At 52.4% G+C, this 18,046-nt stretch overlaps 9 protein-coding genes across 9 annotated transcripts; 5 read left to right on the plus strand and 4 right to left on the minus strand.

The window, feature by feature from the left end:
• Positions 1 to 528: 528 nt before the first annotated feature.
• PV08_00843 (uncharacterized protein) lies at positions 529 to 2,552 on the plus strand (the record flags this gene model as incomplete). Its single annotated transcript, XM_016375208.1, has 3 exons — positions 529 to 801; positions 856 to 932; positions 986 to 2,552. 3 exons carry the CDS (start codon positions 529 to 531, stop codon positions 2,550 to 2,552), a joined length of 1,917 nt encoding a protein of 638 aa, XP_016240484.1.
• Positions 2,553 to 3,229: 677 nt separating this feature from the next.
• PV08_00844 (uncharacterized protein) lies at positions 3,230 to 3,937 on the minus strand (the record flags this gene model as incomplete). Its single annotated transcript, XM_016375209.1, has 3 exons — positions 3,230 to 3,536; positions 3,644 to 3,714; positions 3,800 to 3,937. The coding sequence occupies 3 exons, from the start codon at positions 3,935 to 3,937 to the stop codon at positions 3,230 to 3,232; spliced, it is 516 nt and encodes a 171-aa protein (XP_016240485.1).
• An 852-nt stretch (positions 3,938 to 4,789) lies between these two features.
• PV08_00845 (uncharacterized protein) lies at positions 4,790 to 5,153 on the plus strand (the record flags this gene model as incomplete). The annotated part of the gene is made up of 2 exons (XM_016375210.1): positions 4,790 to 4,920; positions 5,000 to 5,153. The coding sequence occupies 2 exons, from the start codon at positions 4,790 to 4,792 to the stop codon at positions 5,151 to 5,153; spliced, it is 285 nt and encodes a 94-aa protein (XP_016240486.1).
• Positions 5,154 to 6,617: 1,464 nt separating this feature from the next.
• Positions 6,618 to 7,169, plus strand: PV08_00846 (uncharacterized protein; the record flags this gene model as incomplete). Its single annotated transcript, XM_016375211.1, has 1 exon — positions 6,618 to 7,169. The coding sequence occupies one exon, from the start codon at positions 6,618 to 6,620 to the stop codon at positions 7,167 to 7,169; it is 552 nt and encodes a 183-aa protein (XP_016240487.1).
• Positions 7,170 to 8,015: 846 nt separating this feature from the next.
• On the minus strand, positions 8,016 to 9,722 carry PV08_00847 (uncharacterized protein; the record flags this gene model as incomplete). Its single annotated transcript, XM_016375212.1, has 3 exons — positions 8,016 to 8,180; positions 8,263 to 8,931; positions 9,015 to 9,722. The coding sequence occupies 3 exons, from the start codon at positions 9,720 to 9,722 to the stop codon at positions 8,016 to 8,018; spliced, it is 1,542 nt and encodes a 513-aa protein (XP_016240488.1).
• A 2,726-nt stretch (positions 9,723 to 12,448) lies between these two features.
• PV08_00848 (uncharacterized protein) lies at positions 12,449 to 12,896 on the plus strand (the record flags this gene model as incomplete). The annotated part of the gene is made up of 2 exons (XM_016375213.1): positions 12,449 to 12,552; positions 12,686 to 12,896. 2 exons carry the CDS (start codon positions 12,449 to 12,451, stop codon positions 12,894 to 12,896), a joined length of 315 nt encoding a protein of 104 aa, XP_016240489.1.
• Positions 12,897 to 13,377: 481 nt separating this feature from the next.
• On the minus strand, positions 13,378 to 14,321 carry PV08_00849 (uncharacterized protein; the record flags this gene model as incomplete). Its single annotated transcript, XM_016375214.1, has 3 exons — positions 13,378 to 13,447; positions 13,560 to 13,664; positions 13,777 to 14,321. 3 exons carry the CDS (start codon positions 14,319 to 14,321, stop codon positions 13,378 to 13,380), a joined length of 720 nt encoding a protein of 239 aa, XP_016240490.1.
• A 796-nt stretch (positions 14,322 to 15,117) lies between these two features.
• PV08_00850 (V-type proton ATPase subunit F) lies at positions 15,118 to 15,657 on the minus strand (the record flags this gene model as incomplete). Its single annotated transcript, XM_016375215.1, has 4 exons — positions 15,118 to 15,258; positions 15,323 to 15,494; positions 15,546 to 15,580; positions 15,631 to 15,657. 4 exons carry the CDS (start codon positions 15,655 to 15,657, stop codon positions 15,118 to 15,120), a joined length of 375 nt encoding a protein of 124 aa, XP_016240491.1.
• Positions 15,658 to 16,119: 462 nt separating this feature from the next.
• On the plus strand, positions 16,120 to 17,475 carry PV08_00851 (uncharacterized protein; the record flags this gene model as incomplete). The annotated part of the gene is made up of 2 exons (XM_016375216.1): positions 16,120 to 16,374; positions 16,423 to 17,475. The coding sequence occupies 2 exons, from the start codon at positions 16,120 to 16,122 to the stop codon at positions 17,473 to 17,475; spliced, it is 1,308 nt and encodes a 435-aa protein (XP_016240492.1).
• Positions 17,476 to 18,046: the final 571 nt, after the last annotated feature.

Below are 18,046 nucleotides of genomic sequence, written 5' to 3' on the forward strand. Positions count from 1 at the left end.
AAAAGCGAAGAGTTCAGCAGACGACATTGGCCAGCTACCTTTGTCGTCTGTGTGTTGTCCCGCATCGGTCTGCTATCGCCGAACCGTCTCCCATAGGACCACGTCGACTTCGCGGAGGAGCTACGATGCAGCTAAACGGCTGTAGTGGAGGTCACCCTCTCCCGACACTGTGAGGACCGTTAGGCTCGTGCTGTGAGTGTACCTGATATGGCTTTCCCCTCTCCGTTCGCCGAGCGTCGTTCTGTTCAAGATAACCACCTCCGTGCCTGTCTCTGAGCAGAACCCTGCTTGAAAAGTGAAGGTTGTCAAATTGAAGACTGATCGCCTAGGAGCTACCCAGGCAGGGAGACTTCTTGATAATCGTTCAGGGATAGTCGTTGTCGAGCTATCAGGACACTTGAAAGTCTACGCACATGTGAAGATTTGACGAGTGTGTGCACGTAAACGAACTTTCCCTTCAAAGAACAACTTCGGTTTGGCGCCACGGAAGCTTGGATCACAGGGTCCCCATTGACCTGTAACACAGCCATGGATGGTGGGAAGGGTTCGAAAGAATCTCAAAGATCAGCTCATGTCACCGTGGATGAGTTCGTCCAGAGGGAGTACGACTACATCATTTGTGGTGGTGGTACTGCTGGCCTGACTATTGCTGCTCGCTTGTCCGAGAACCCAAATGTCACTGTTGGTGTGATTGAAGCTGGCTCGAATCATCTCGGGAACCCTCTTGTCGACACTCCTGCGGCGCTCCTGCAGATGCTCAACGATCCTGAATACGACTGGTCTTTCCGCACCACTCCCCAGGTATCTTGCTCCCTTGCATGACGAGTTGGGGCGGTGCTAACTTGGTAAAAACAGAAAGGCAACAAGAGCAAAGTCCACCATGTTCCTCGTGGAAAATTGCTCGGAGGCTCAAGTGGGATCAACTACATGATGTGACCAGACCATATTCCCTCGCTCCCTGCCTCATTTCTGACTACGTAAACAGGTACGTGCGTGGATCGGATGAAGATTACGACAACTGGGCCAGACTCGCCGATGACCCGTCCTGGTCTTCCTCCAACATGAAGCACTACATGCGCAAGCACCAGACTCTCGAACCAGTGGATGAGCGCATCACAGACAGAACGTGCATGCCTGTTGTTGCCGAAAACCACGGCACATCAGGTCCCATCCACACGTCCTTCAACGACTTCCGCCTGCCGATCGAAGACGACGTTATCAAGGCTGCCGAGCAAGCCCTTGGTTCCAGCATCAAACCCACGGACCCATGGTCTGGCAACCACATGGGTTTCTATAATACCCTTGGTTCCGTCACACGCACGGGGCCGAACAAGGGCAAACGCTCCTATGCGGCAGAGGGGTACTTCCAAGCCAACGCGCACCGTCCCAATCTCAAATTGATAACCGAGTCCCTCGTCTGCCGGGTGCTTCTGGACAACACCAACACCGTAGCACGGGGCGTTGAATTCCAACACAGAGACGGCGCACGCCACACCGTCGTAGCTACTCGCGAAGTCATCGTGGCCGGCGGCGTCATCAACTCGCCTCAGATCCTGGAGCTCAGCGGGATCGGCGACCCGGAGATCCTCGGCGCAGCAGGCGTCCAGTGTCTCGTCCCACTCCCGCCGGTGGGAACAAACTACCAAGACCACGTCGGGTCGGCGGTGACATACCAACTCACCCCCGGCAACATGTCCGGCGACGCAATGTTCATCCCGGAAGTGATGGCCGCGGCGCAGAAACAACTCATAGAGGAGCAGGGTGGGCCCCTGACGGCCGTGCAATCGGTACAAGGCTACCTCGCTGCCTCGACGGTGCTCGAGGCAGGGGAACTCAACGAGGTCGTCCGGTCCATTGAGACGACCAAGCCGGCGACGGCGTTCCAGAAGAAGCAATGGGCCCAAGTCGCGGCGCACATCAAGGACGCCAGCTCGGCCAACCTCCAGCTCATCTTCCTCAACGCCACGGTCAACCTGGCCGACGGAGCAGGCGACCAGAGCAAGCTGATGGCGCCGCCGTCGGAGCCCAGTGCCCCCAACGGCATGAGTCTGGGCATCAGTCTGCAGTACCCCGTGTCCCGAGGCCACGTGCACATCAAGTCGTCGGACCCGCACGACCATCCCGACATCAACCCAAACTACCTCGCGCACCCGGCCGACGTGGCCGTGCTCGCCGCGGGCCTCAAGTTCGTCGAGAAGATGGCACGCTCGCCCGCGCTGCAGGGCAAGGTAGGCCCGCGCGTCGGCCCGCCGCCTCGAGTCGTGCCCGCGCTCGACACCAAGGACCGGCGCCGCGCCGCCGTCCGCGAGTACTGCATGGGCGAGTACCACAGCTGCGGCACCTGCGCCATGGGCGACACGGTCGACTCGAGGCTGCGCGTCAGGGGCGTGCGGAACCTCCGCGTCGCCGACGCCTCGGTGTTTGCCAACAACGTGTCGGGAAACATCTGTGCCACCGTCTACGCCGTCGCCGAGAAGGCCGCCGACATGATCAAGGAGGACTGGGACCGGGTGGCATCATCGCCTACAATCACCGCTCGTGCGAGACTGTGACGCACGCCATACTAGGTAGTTTGTCAGTTGGTAGTTAGATTGGCTTTGGAAGGCGCGAAACTGTTCAACTCTGTAGTAGGTGATTGCTCTCTCTCTCTCTCTCTCTCTCGCGCAAAATATCAGTTGTCAGAATCCAGAGTAGGACTGTGTGAATTCCCCTAGTAATTGAAAATGTATCCAGAACAGTCTTAAAACGACAACACGAGAGACGGCCATTCTGGAGTCCCTTTCTTTGTACGGAGCAAATTCAAGAATGTGCACTTCAACATTCGCGACAAAACACATGCAGGCAGAACTTCCGATAATAGAAAACATCAACGACACGAGAAAGGACAAATTTTGGAGCATCTTTCGCACAGCGTCACCAACAGTGGGTTGCCATAATAATTCATTAATCTCGGAGATGCAAGACATACTGCATCTCTCCCTTGCTATACGTCATTGAGGAGGCGGCGACGGGAACGGGCAAAAACAAAAGCAGAGACCCCAAGAACAGCGCCATACAAAACGACGAAATGATAGTAAAAATGCCATGCCATGCCATGCCATATTCGATCGACTGGCTTTGTGGAGACTAGCCGTTCTTCTTTCTCCCACGTCTCTGGGCGCCGGTGCGTCCAAGGATCCCCTAGGAGCTTGACGCTGACGTCTTCGCTGACACCCACTCTAAACCCAAGCTACTGTCTCGAGAAGAACACGGTGCTCTCCATGCAGGTGATCTTCTCCTTATCGACGGTGTTGACGTCGGCCAGAACAGTGTACTTTCCGGGAGGGACCTGCTTAGGGATGTCGACTTCTTTCTCGATCGTCAGGACACCCTCCTTGATCGGGCAGGACATGTCGATCTGAGGCAAGTTGTCGCACAGGTCGGCTTCCTGTTTGATCAGGGTGATGAGGCCGTATTTGACCTGTAGGAATACGGTGGCGCCAGGCTCAATGTCTTTGTGGAAGGTTCCTTTGGCGGTGATGGTCAACTTTTCGCCTCTAACCAGGGGGGTTCCGACGTCAGCAAAATTAAAAAAAACTCCAGCGGTAAGGTAGGGAAGGCCCTCAAGGCAGCAGAAGGCTTGTGGGATCGGGTGTGGACGTACGGTACTGGAGGGTTGGGCGAGAGGTCAACATAGTCGATGTCGAGGATGTAGTCCTTGGGGTCGGCACAGAACTGTCGGCGAGTTAGTTGTTGTGTCAGTTTACGGGTTATTCCTCGAGAACAAGAGAAGAAGAGCAGCAGCTCTGGGGTGGCTCACGTTCAACGGGTTCTTGCCGGGGACGGGGTTCTCGGCGTCGGTGATGAGGGCACTTTGCTTGCCGCCGACGGAGAAGAGAGATCGTGATGATGCGACACTGACGGTGAGGAGGGACAGGATGACGGCCGAGACCTTCATGGTGCCGACGCCGTGCGAACAGACTGTCGGACTAGGAGGTGCAGGGAGCTTCGCTGGCTTCGAAAGGTCTGGAACGAGATCTCTCTATCTTTTGGGGGAAGCAAGATACGAGACGAGCAGTGCGAGATATGATGGAGGTTGGACGGCCGGTGGGTTGCTCTGTGGCGCAGGTCAAAGGTCGCAGGTCGCCGGCCCATTAGGTTCACTAGTTCGCATTTGGATACGGAGTACGGAGTAGAGCAATTGCGTCACCGGCCAAGAGTTCGGTTGAAGGCTTTGTGCTTCACCGGATCATCTTGGCTGCAGATTACATAATGATGACGCTAATGGAAGGACGCTAGGACGCTAGGACGACCTACCAATCAGTCAGCCTCACGGTCCACTGGCCTACAGAGTAAACATGTACTGTAGGTGCCCCTGGAAGTCATCGTGGAGGACAGGACAAGGATTCTTCGTCTCTTTAAGGAACCTCTCCCACGATCTTGTTTCGGAGGGCAACGGTCTAAAAAGTTTGTATATTTACGGGTCTAGGTATTGTAGACGGTTTCCATGAGGTCGGCAGGGCAGAGGAAGTCTCAGGTCGTACTGAAGGAGCCCGGCAAGAGAGGTGTGGTACCCCAGCACTTGAATACCAAATTCCTCCTTTGGGTGTGGGGGATATGGGCGCCAACGACGTAAAGGTGTGTCGTCTTCCGATGGCACGATCTGAGATGAACTGCTACAACACATAACACAAAGGGCGCGCTTTGGGGGCGACGATATGTCTCCACCATTCAGGGACGAGGCAATGGTCCGGCGAGACCGATTGATATTGGTTAGAGACCTCACAGACATAGGCGCAGATAGAGAAACATGCCTGGCTTGCAGTTCCCACACATACGACCAACAGTCCTTGCCTCAGTCTCCGAAGCCGCCCCGTCGCAAGCCGACTCCCCACGCTGTCAAGACTGCTGGCGCCGCGGCCCCATAGACTCCAACTCAGAGTATGTCTTCCTGACTTGTGTCTGTCTCTGCTCTACCGTTCGACCATCAACCGCTGATGACGCAGACACCAAAGCGAAGCTCCGATGACGAGAGCGAATCCGATGACGAGAGCGAATCCGATGACGAGAGCGAATCCGATGACGAGAGCGAATCCGATGACGAGATCGAGCCGGAATCCGGTGATGCCTCTGCCACCTTCGAGCGTATCCGGGAACACATCATTTTGGAATGAAGGCTCTAACCCGAATCCAAACTCTTCAGGAGGAGAAGAAAGAGTGAGAGCAGAACGCGAAGGATACTGCGGCACTTGCCAAGCAGAAGGGAGCAGAGAACGATGGTAAACCGACAACCCATCGCAAGAAGCGAAACCCAACGAGCTCATGGGTAGGGTTGCAACTCCAACAGAGGCAAAGGCGGCCAGTAAGAAAGCGACCAACAAGGGTTGATTTTGATCTGCCATCATCCTCAGAAGAAAACAGGTGTTGTTGATTCATTCATGATAACAGGACGACCTCTAGACCATCACCAACAGAATTTGTGTCTTGCGATTGAAGGTGTTCTCGGTCTCGAAACAGAAATATTGTATGCGCGCTCCTCAGGCCCGAGTACCGATGTCACCACCTCGACCCATCCATTTTGTCATTCTCTATATATCAGAATCATGTCTTGAGTGCGAGTGACATCCCAACTTATTTAGTCACAGCCTGAGCTGAAATGGAGCCGAAAACCGATGGCTGATGTGACATAATAGTAGGTATCTAAGTGAAGGGCACGTTTCACAACGTAGCAGGCCAACCTCTCGTCGGGTTATATAAAATCCTCCTCAAACGACACTCTCTCCCGTGTTCACAAGCCCGATTCCTTGTTGCCACCCGGATTACAAACTTCAACTAGAAAAGAGCCGAGGTGAGCAGAGCAGAGCAGAGCGGTCGAATCGTCTACGCACTACGGATGAAGTGGATGTATGTTAGCCATTCTTAGAACATCTGGCACTTTTACCCCCATCCTCATCCAACATCAGGCCAGTACGGAGAAAAAGAAGAAACGCCCTAACAAGGTCAGAAAGAGCCGTGAGAATCACGAGGAAGACTAGTCTGAAACTTATACTGTAAGGAGGTTAGAAAGCGAACTCTGTGATGCTTTTGAGTTCCGCCTCAAGTTGGCAAACTCAGATCTATTCTGGATAAACAAAGACAAAAGCATTTTAACCATTCTTCTAGGAGAAAATAGTGCGCCTTTGGAGCGCCGTGTACAGTGCGATAGTGCCAAAACCGCGGGCCCTTGCCAAGTGTTCTCAAGGGTCCAGACCTACACTCATCTTCTTGAATTATTTAAGCCAGTTGCTGTACATTCCAAAAGAGAAATAACATTGAACATAGACCGAAGATGGCCGGTCCTCCATCGTATTGGCTTCCATCAAGACAGTTCAAAATGACGCAGTCTAATAGAGCTGGGCAGATTTTCAAAGGTATTGAGTACGGATAAATAGATCCAGCTACTTCCATGATTTCAGCGGTGACCTATCTACCTTTCCAATCATCACAACACTAAACAATTTGTGTTGACCCAAACCGCGTCTATCGACAGCACCATAAAGTCCTTGTCTTTGTCTCGATTTTCAACTCTCGCCACGATAGTTGTGGCCGCGCGTTCTACCAAGTTAGCTCAGGCCGCCCCAGCGTCTCCAATCCCCCCGATGCCGGTACCTCCACACTCGACGGCCGTCAACACCTTTACGGTATACGGCTCTATTTGCGACTATTGGACCACCCCGGACCAAGAATGGATATTATACTATAGACTTCACGTCTACTGCGACTATGTCGGCCAAGGGACAAAGATCGCTGCCAGCGTCACCGTGAACAATCATGTCTTCTCTACCGAGCAGATAGGTATCAAGGACGTGAACAAGATTTACACGAGCCCGCCGTTCAAGTCGAACAAGACGGCTGACCAACTCAACTTTCAAACACACAAAAGCATATCGGGTGGGCCAGACATGGGTACCTGTCAATGCCAACTGACTAAAACTGCGACGAGGTCTGCATTCGGTACACCGATAAATGATTGGGTCAACAAGATGACCTGTACCAAGATAAGTCCGTACCTCAGAGTACGTTCAGTTATGGTTCGCGAAGGAGGTCATCCTACATACTCGGGGTATATCACAACACCTGCAACGGTCCAGACCAAAAAAACATTGGATTGGAATGACCCGCCGGTGGCCTATCCTGATTGGTCATTTTAAGAGGTTCAAGAAAGAGAGGGAGAGGGAGAGAGAGAGAGAGAGAGAGAGAGAGATGAAGAGATGAGGGGTGAAGAAGTTTTTGGCAACCATTGTGATGAGAAGAAGTGTGCAGAGGTTGTTTTGCACCCCAGGAGGAGGAGGAGGAGGAGGAGGAGGAGGAGGAGGAGCAGGGTGAAATGCTGCGACTTGGGAACGTGGAGCGAAGAACAGCCCTGAAAGACGATCAGCAGAGTGCAGCGAGACAAAAATCGATGTTGTACACTGCGAAGAGAGTGCCTCGCAAGTAAAGACTCAACCCCGACCCATACCACTTGATTGATTGATAACAGCCCCTGCGCACCTGGTGCTTTCCCCTTCTACTCTTGTTATACTACCCTTGTCTCACTCACTATAATATTGATCAGAGAGTGATGATTTTTCAAGTCTCGCGGAAGATTTCAAAAAGTGGTCTCGAGGGGGGGAGGGGGGGGAGGTGCAGTTCAAAATCTGTCAAGTGACGAGTCGCCAGAGGACTGTTCAATAGGCACATTACATCAATGTTTCCTTACAGGGCTTCTCTCAGTGAAGGTCCTGACACGTTTGTCCATCTGCTACCAAGTTATTCCATGGCGACTGCGTCGGTATGGCACCTATACCCGACTCCCGTCGAATGGTATATTCACTTCGATAAGTCACCCTGAGTTGTGACGACGTAAACATAGGAAATATCCCGTAGAGTGTACTGCAAAGAAAGACATCGAGTAACACTCGGTCCGGAGGATATATAGCTCTGACCACCAGCACGACAGCTACGTACCAGCCACACACTCTCTCACTCTCTATTCCTCTCTCGGTCTCATTCGTAACTCAAGCAGTAGCGAAGTTCAGCGCTCCAGACTTGACTCTCAACCTCTTTCCGAAGCACTGCAAGAGGACAATCAACAAAAAGGCGCCGCCGCAAATCGCAGCTTGGATACCAAATGACGTCTTTGTTCCTTGCGCATTTGCCCACGTTACTTGGAAGTACGAGATCTGCAGAAAAAGGGAAATGTCGGGTGTCAGTGGTGGGTTTACACGACAACGAAACGCAGGGCCACGGGCTGTTGGGACTCACAATAAATCCGCCCGTCGTTCTGCAAAAGTTGATCCAAGCAGCTACTTCACCAGACGCCTCAGGGTAACTGTCGAGGTTGTAGGCGTTGAGGGCGACCGTGGTGATCATGATGCCAAATACGTACAGACCCCAGAAGACACTGGTGACCATGTAATGGAAGGCGTCTTCCAGAGCAAAACCCAACCCGACGAGACCGGCAATCATGAAGGGCGTCGAGACCCAAATGGCCTTCAACCTGACTTCGGGTTCGAACTGGCCCTTGTGTTTCTTGATATAGCTGGTGGCGATGAAGTCATGGAGCCAGTGGCCGCAGACCTCACCTAGCAGAGCAGCCACGATGGGCGTGAAGTAAAAGTAGCCAATCTGTAAAGGGCCAAAGTTATACAGAGGAGTAAGGAAGATTGCGAGCGTCGTGTTGATGCCCACTACCCATGCGAAGGTCAGGAGGTAGTAGAAGCACGAGATGAAGACCGTGGGTTTGAGTGCGACTTTGACCGGACGCATAAGTGCTTGGCCTAGAGTGTTGCGGAGACCACGAGATCGGTATTGTGCGGTACCGAGAAGACGGGCGACTCTGCTGCCGCGTGCTGGCTGGGATGATGCTGGGATTCGGCGGTCGTAGTATGTCTCGTCGACGAAGAGGATTACCAGGACCAGACACAAGGCAGTCTAAATGTGAACAGCGTCAGTCGTATCATCTCAAGTCAAGTCAAGTCGCGTGAGAGGTATCCGGAAAAGTGAACGGTACTAACCTCAGCAATGTACACTTCAAATGGAACTCTCCAGGATTGCGTGCTGATGATGAAAGCGGCAAATAGAGGACCAAAGTATGGCGACAAAATGATAAAGGCGGCCCATATGTTGATCTTTCTGGCTCGTTCATGGAAGAAGAACATGTCGTAGATGAACATCAATCCGCCTCCTTGAGCGACAGTACTGAAGAATCCATTCAGAATACGCGCGGCCATAAACGACTCGAACGACTGCGCAGCGGCGCACCACACTGCCGTAGCAGTGGCCAGAACGAGGAAATAGAACAGAACAGGGAGACGGCCGAAGTAGGCCGAGAGCGCAACAACAACGACACCGCCAGCTCCCAACATGAAGACATTGCCCACCTGCGAATGGTTGACGTGGTCGGGAGTCATGTTCCAAACTGCAGCTTGAGGCAGCAGCGTGACCGCGCCGGTGGCACTGCCGTAGTCAGGGAGGAAGGAAGTCATTGAGACGATGATCAGGATCAAGTGCTTCTTGGCCCAACTCCAGTTGAGGGGGTCCTGGGGGTCAGATGAAGGCTGAGGAAGCAAGATAGTATGACCATCGCGTGCTCGCTTGAGGTTGGCATGCTCCGAATCGGTCGCGTCGATGATGTACCCTTCCTTGTTTTCGAATTCGTGAAGTTCCGTCACGTTTTCAATCGAGGTGGCGGGGTCACCGATCTCCTTGTCCTCGGCCGTCATGTTTGCTGAAGCACCTGCCGCTGGCGTCGTTCACGAGGCAAGCGAGAAAGAGGTCCTTTTTGCTGAAAAGGTCGAACCAAGTAGTGGTGAGATACGAGTAGAACGGTGAGGAATGGGCGAAATGGGCGAAATGGGCGAGGGCGATCAAGTCAGTCTTATCGAAGGCGGAACTTTGTTGTCTCCATCGCCTGCTTTTGTACTTGGTCCACACACATACATCGGGGGTCTGATCCTATTGGATTCGTTCTTCCAAATCGGGCAATATTGTTGTACATCGCCTCTCACAGTCTATATCGCCCGCCCCCGAAAGTCGCCCATGCCCCGGATAAGTGCCCATCGGACAAAACCCCACGCGAAGCGCCCCAACCCCAGGCGCCGCTTGCTTATCATTCAGGTAAGAAAGGGCTACCCCGGGTGATCATGAGCTTGGATTTTGCCTCAAGCTGGGGTTTCGTGGCGCATTTTTGATGATTTGATCGCTGAAGCCGACGCATCATCCGAGGGAGGTCCTTCGTGAGAGCGATTTGGTGTAGATGTTGCGGTTTTCTTGCCTCACCTAAGGGAAGAGGTGGAGTAATCGCCCAACTAGGATAACGGGTTAGCTCTCGCTTATATCAGCTTCTCATTTGTTGCTTTCCGGGGGGAATTCTCCCCACGGATCAAAAAATTCACTTTCCATGTGGGCTGGGTTTGGAGGAGACGTCTGTCTTTGACGGACCATGGTAATGTGGGGTGAAAACGAAGGGATACAATAGTCACGAGTCGAAGGCTTCGGAATGTCGAGTGGGCGAATTTTTGTTTCAATGCTAGTGGAGATTCAGTTGAAGCAAGTGGTGTTTTGAATTGTCCTCAACTTCTCTAGCATACATGGCTTTGGCGCCCAGTGTGCCGTAGGGAAATGTGAACATGCTGCGTTGTCGCCTGGTAGGTCGTCTATTCTGGTTAGATAGTATTCAAGTCTAATCAGTCATGTACAGTAGTGCAGCCTCACCAGCTTCAGCTGAGACTCGAGGCTACAACTTGTTCAAGCAGCGGTTAGTGTGCAGCTGGCTTGACGACCATGACGGATTCTGCTGTCGGCCTGGACTCGATTGCTCTCCGCGTTTGGTGATCCACTCTATCCGAACTTTTGCTCAAGTGCTAGGGAATTGGCGGTGCCGAGCAACAACCTGTGCAGGCTCACACTGGACGGCGGCGATGAGAGCGCACTATCAATGATTCCCGATCAGCTAACGTGACATATCCACCCAGCAAGGCTGCTCAATAATATGAACTTTTGGGGGGCGGGAACTGGCGTGTTCGTGTGATGAGAATGTAGTCCAGAATGGTCACTAGATGTGCCAGGCTGATAGCAGTTATGCTTGGTCGGCTAGAAATGACGATCGACGAATGCATCGATGCCTATCACATCCCCTCCAAGCCAGTCTTCCAGACGACGGCGCAAACTTGGCTCTCTCCGGCAAGACCCAGAAACGCTTGCGCAACACAGACAGCTACCAGTTGATACGTTGTCGGGGAGCACTGTGCACCAGACCTATAAAGTGTGAATCGGCATTCAAGGCTCGCTGGAGGATTGCTGCATTGCCACGCTGACGGCTGTGCAGGTTCGTACGTGCAACCAGTAATGCTACCGGCGAAACCGCGTGCCTGACGGGCAACTTGAAGCTGTGGGTTACAACGACCTCCTGAAAACGACCAAAATCTGGGAGGCGTGGTTCCCAACATTTGGCGGAGTCATTGTTCTTCCCGGATCTCATAGACATCGGCCGCTATTGCACAGAGTTCACGGAGGGTTGCAAGGGTGCCCGTCTGGCATTTCGGCGTCGTAGCAAATGTTCATGGTGTATAGTTTCGATGAAGCACCCTCCTCCGTTCGGGCTGGAAGCGCATCTGCGGGCGAAGGCTTTGCAGCGCCCGAGACCGAGCTGGCTGATTCTCGGGGAGCTGCACCGCCAGGGTCAGGTCAATGGTGGTTGTCACAGCTTAAGAGCTGGAGAGAAGCTGTGTTGGCCTGGATTCCAGGCGCAGAGACCTGAATCGAGTCAAGAATGCAGCGTGTTTGGCGGAATCGTGTAAATCTGGCGTCTTTCCGTATCCAGGAACACTCACAATTGACGAGCCCAGCACGTAACATGTAGACGAAAACTTACGACTATTCAGCAAAGATGCTCCGGATCCAGCGATTGTTCGGCAGAGAGACCTCGAGGGCGCATTCCAGCCGGCGTTAGTTGCCGGCCAACTGCCATTCATGAAGGAGGACATGTTCATCTGTCTTCGTCTCAGGCATCGTGCCTTTGGTGCCAGGGTTACCAGCAAATGAGCACACGAGCTAAAACTTGGATGATCACAGTGTATGGGCAGATGTTGCGAGAATGTCTAGCAGCCTTGCTGCTTCCACTCCTTTGTACTCAATCGGACAGGTCAGAGTAGACACGGGCATTCAGAGACCGCCGTCGTCTACTGCGTAACAGCGCTTCCGTACCCATTGCTAATTATTGTACTTTGTACAACCTATGAAATATCTCTTCTCTGATTGGACTGCTGCGACATCTCCCGTAACTGCTCTCCCCGTCACCATGATCCGCCGTAGCGCAGTTTCCGAGCTTTCCCAAGTTTCCTCAAGCTATCGACATCAACGACATTGAAACGGAGTTCGAGACAGTTTTCGCCAGCACTCTCACACAACGAACACCACAGCTCAGTCTTCGGTCGCGTTACACACCGAAATGGCCCTCTCACAAGAAGGCTTCCAGTCCTCGGGGCGCACGCCCCTGCGAGTTTACAACAAGCAACCCACGTACAACACATATATTTCACCTTACGGACCCAAGTACGTCTTTGACAACCCGAACAATACCCACAGACTTAGCCCCTGCTCTTCCCCCAGTGCTGCTGCGGCGTTGCTTATGACCACGCGCGAATTGACATCAAGGAGCTAACGACTTACTTTCTTTTTGCTACAGAACCAAGCACGTTCCTAACCTCATGGGTCTGAGCTTAGGCAAGGCCTTTCGCTACGGAACAATTGCGTCCGGATTCGGTGTCGCAGCAGGTACTTTTGCGCTCTTCTTCTTCGGCGAGGTCCCCAAGATCCGAAACGATATTCTGTCCAAGGTCCCGGTCATTGGTGACTATTGGGTTCGAGAGATTCCGCCTGAGGATAATCCTTTCTAAAAACATCGCTCGGAGAGGAGAAGAAAAAGAAAAGGGAAGCGACGTGGAGCTTGGTGTTGGTGCTCTGGAGAAGACCATCGCAAATGTATATATCAACCATGGCGTGAACTGGGGTGAAGGAGCTGCGGTCAAATGTCGAGAAGACACAAAATGCCTGCGTGGGGCTTGAGGACCCCAGCTCAGGTACTTACCTGTAGAAGCACAGCCGAAATCCACAATTTTCAAGAATCAAGAACGCATTATTGCACAAGCCCTTTCTGGAGTCACCTTTTATGTCTTAGGGGTCACTCGTCATACGAATAGCGTCCATGTCTGGACTTTGCAGGAAGGACACGAGACTTAAAGAGAGGTTCGTGGTGCACTTTACATTCGGGGAAAAGTAGCATTGGTGAGCAGCTGCAGTATCATTGAACTCAGCCACGTCTTTGGTATCATGGATATGTATAAAGCTCGCCGGGCCTCAGCATGCACAAGCGGTTCTCTACACTCTATCGCCGCGCTCAAAGTAGACCCATTGACCAGTTGGCGCTTTCTCCTCGAGCTCCTCCCACCTAGTGGAGTGGAAACGTGTTAGTTCAGAATGGCTCAGATTTATGTTCGAGCTCGAGGTTTAAAATCCGGAGCGAGTAGCGGGCTTAGCCCGGGGAAAGCGGAAGAACGTACGGTTGATACACCAACATCTCATCCACCAGCTGAAGTTCACCCTCTGCAACCTGGATGACTTCCTCAATCAACCCAGCGCCAATCTTGTTCTCGATCGTCTCGATCCTGTGAGAGATAAACGTCGTCAGCTAAGAAATCCGGTATTGTGCCGTGCGTATTGTTGTGCTTGGTCTGCAATAGACTCTGTCTGCTGTAGGATTCGAATGGGACAACGTACTGTTCCCTCGTCAAGGGAGGCTCGACCTCCAAGTCTTCTACCGTGGGCAGCTTTCCCTCGGCAGCTTCCTTGTCCACCGTCTGCACTTCTGCATTGACGTATCTGGCCTTCTTCTCAGCTTCCGCGGGAGTGCTGGGTCCCTCCGGCAGCGCATCCTGCCGCGTGATGACGCCGTCCCAGTTGTCCACCGCGGTAACATGCGCCTTTTCGCTTCCCAAACTTCCGTCGGAGTTCAAGAATTTAGCGTACGCAGCCGGGTTGGCTGCGATCTGTTTCCGCACTCGTTCCAGCCATTGCTCGTACCCTTCGGGTCGTTGGGCTTCGACGATCTCGAGCCGTTGCTTCGTCAACGCCTCAACGGATTGTCTGTACACGGAGCTTTTGGGTATCTGTTCGAGTTTTTTAAGGGTTTGTCGGTATGTGTAGATGAGAGCTGGTCGAGGGGATGGGTGAGTGGTTAGACCTGTGAGGCCGGTAGGTGTGTTCGGTTCGAGGAACTTCTTGGCCGACTTCACGGTCGCGAACAGGCGTGAGGTCGGACGCATCTTGAGCGGACGAAATCAGAAGCGGTGGTGGTTCAAGGGAAGGTCTTTGGAGCTTGTACTCATTACGAGTAGACGACGCTTCTTGATGTCGGAGAAAATGGCACTAGCAGGACACATACGGTGGAGCAAATCTGCGCAATGCGTACCGTATACGCCTGCTCAAAAAGACCAACACTACGAGTACTGCAGAATACGAAACTTGGGAGTAATGCTTCTAATGCTTCAAGAAACGAGAGACCCGCGGGATCTATATGTCTGATTTGGACAGCTACGGACGGTCATCAAGCCTCCAGACAAGCTTGTGGAGCTTACTAGATGAACGCGATACTATCCAGAACATATCATCTGGGAGCTGAGTCCAGACGAAGCCAGAGTCTCCACTGAGAGCATTATATTAGATTATCGAGACATGTGCCAACGAGTGGAGGACTTTGAGTATCAGTGTGGCCGTTGTTGAATCTCTTCAGGGGTTTTGGATGCCTTTTGGCGTTCTACCCACGTACTGTAATCCACGCATGGCCATACCCTTCCAGCTGACCTTCCAGAGATGATCATCCTGGAGTCTTCAATGTCAATGTTGGTAGCAACTATGCTGCAAACGCCGTCTAACACCGGTCACCAGGCATCATTTGCCGCAATAGTGTCGTACGAGTAAATCCACCTAGACACATCGTCGAACCGGGTATCAGAAGTGTGCTTTCTGATTCCCAGTCAAGTAGCTCTGCCCTGGCAATAAAATGCTCCTAGGAGACTCCTGGAACCCAGTTCCCAGCACCCGCTCTCCAAACGCACTGTTTTACTCGCCGAATAATCTTCTCACTCTTCGAAGTACGCTGTCCTTTTCTGGGTCATACGGATGATCCTTGCTTGGGATTTCCAGGACTGCAGGGAAGGGGTCCTGAAACTTGTCGACGGTATCTCGGATCACTTCTGCGAGCTATTACAGCAGTTAGTTTCGCAGACTAAACAGCTTGTCCTCTCCTCTGGACCAGCAGACATACATGTTGGTTAATCAAAACAATACCAATATCCTTGCGCTCTTTTGTGAATCTGTTGAAGGCCTGCTCTATCGTAGACTTCTCCGTTTTCCCATCGCAAACTAGAAAGTTCTTTTGCGAATCTGGAGGATCGGTAATGTGACCAACGCCAGCAAGCAATAGTCCTGTGACGGAGCTGCAGAACAAGCATTAGAGAAGAATTATGCGACAGACTCATTTAACGTACTCTTCATCGCCTATAACAGCTAGGAATTGCCGGTCCTAGGATATGATTGTCAGATTGGTGCCGTAGGCGTGAGTCTTCCAAGTACCTTGTAGGCGGAGGGCGGCGCAGCCATGGTGGGCAAGGCTTCTCAATTCGAGTTAGCCCAACTTCAGGGTGTGGTTACGGTTGGTTTGAGCAGAGACAGTTGTGTATTTCCGGACAGTCGAGCTTCAGAGTGCCGCGGGATGCAGCAATAGGGCCCGCAAGAGAAACGGTGATACTCCAGGGCGCAGGCTGTGGAATTGAAGTGAACAGTATCTCGACCGTCCCACCTGGTGGTACCTGCAGCTTACCTTATCTTATCGAGCTTCCATCTCTAAGTGGCTGCTGCCTTTGTTTACCATCTTCTCCGCAGCCATGGTCTGTCTATTACTGGCCTTTGTCTTGTAGACAATTCTTCGTTACCTCATGACAACTCTACCCTCCCACCCTTGCTCCCAGTTTCCAACCTCGATCCTGATTCCCTCTGGGTCCATCTCTCTGTGCGGGAGATGTCTATCATAGACTCATTTCGAGATATCCTTCCCTCCATACGATGCCCAAGTTCGTGAGGCGTCAGCCGCTGATTGACAGAGTCAAGGCCGCCCTCAACCCATACGACTTCCTTCTATGGCTCTCGGAAGAGATTGAGTCAAATGGCTGGGATCAACTTGAAAAGGAATGGGCTACACCAATCGGTATCCTGCTAAATGTGTTCTTCATCATTGCCCGGGCGAACTCAAGGGCGACATCCCGTAGCTATGACGATGTGTTTGGAGATGTGCCTCAAGTGGCATGGACAGCATGGCTGGTAGGTGCGAAAGAACTGATTTCCGTTCCATACTTACGATCTATACAGAGCAGACTGGTAGTTCTTTTCCTGACCGGTTTCTGTCTTGTAAACGCAGCCTACACGTTTTCGCGCAAAAAGCACTACCGACTCTTCGAAAATTCCATCGACACAGTCCCCAGCACTCCTTCGGCAAGGCGAGTGCGAGTTGACTCTTCCCCTGTCTCTTCCTCGCCCTTACGATTCCTTTCCTCTATCCTCGGGACAGAGTCCGCCCAGTCAAGAGCACATCCCGATCCGAAACGAGATGTCTGGGAAGTTGCAATTTGGGACCCCTTGCCCTTAGCGCTCCGCATATTCTGCTACTTCAGCCCGGGTCATATCCTGATTTACTGGCTTTTTTTGCCAACGCTGGCCTCTGATCCCCGACCGAGCGTCACCATTGTCACTGCCATGTTCCTCGCAATTCTTCTGTCAGCCCAACTGTGGCATCTTCAGTCGAGCTTTTCTACTCAGGCCAAAGACACAGCGTTTATCTCCAAAGAGGTCATGCATGAATATGATACGAAGTACGTGAGACCACGTACACAACCAATCTACAGGGATGTTGCGACACAGTTCAGTGAAAATGCCTCCTACAGCGCCAGCCGTGATGAGCATTATAACACGGTGGAGGTGTACACACCAATGGTGGTCATTAATCGTGGCTTCAACACGCACGCCAACCCCAACTACTCTCAGTACACTGATCCAGACGGGGCCAGCTCGAGCAACTTGCGACACCGCGTCTCTACCCCTGATTTTAAGTCCCCTGCGCAAGCTATACAGCCAAGTTCTTCGGTGAGACCGTTGACTGCTATGCGTCAACCAAACTTTCGTCCAGTTCTATCTGGTGGTGATGGCGGAAGTCTCGGTGTCTACTCACATGCTGCCTCTCCTCTGAGAAAGAGTGCTTCAACCAATTTTTCACGCGACCGTCTCACTCAAAGCCCCGAGAAACGGTCAATGAGTCCTGATAAACGGATGAGTGTCCCTGCAGGAGGAATAAACACCATGGCTGCATCTCAAAGATGGGGCCATTTGAAACCTGATCGACATCGACGAGAGAGCGGTCGGTTCTAGCTAGTGTATCAGAGAGCACCTTCATGGCTGCATTCCAAACCATTTTCATGCTGTGATTCTCACGTGGGCGCTTGGTCGTGCCTTCTTGTCAGCTGTGCACTGTCTTCTGCCTGGATAAATAATGTAATTGGGTGGTGAGAGCCTGGAAATCGAGGAAATACCAATCTTCGTGGGGCGTTGTCCTCGGGTAACAGATATTACGCACCCCTGGGTGCGTGTCCTCGGCACCAGCCTCATGCACAGACCTGTATATGCCACCACCATACACATATCACAGCAACCACGCCTACGGTTACTATGTTGTCTAGATCCTCCAATCCTCCCAGTTTTCCACGTTCTTCTCGACCTCACAGAAGAATCTTGTTCTCGAGCTGTTCTTCATCTCACTCTCAGAAGCGGCGGTGGCCTCGCAGTCATTCAACCAAGACGGTAACACACGACAGCGTACCAACGAATAAATCAAACATTTATGCAGCAATCAGCCGGCGTTTAGCTTTCCGCCACAGCAAACAGTCTTTCTTGCCGTTCTCTTCGACGCGGCAGAGAGAACCGAGCTCGCCGCCTCATAACG

This window comes from Exophiala spinifera (genome assembly GCF_000836115.1).
Source record: "Exophiala spinifera strain CBS 89968 unplaced genomic scaffold supercont1.1, whole genome shotgun sequence".
NCBI classification, from domain to species: Eukaryota; Fungi; Ascomycota; class Eurotiomycetes; order Chaetothyriales; family Herpotrichiellaceae; genus Exophiala; species Exophiala spinifera.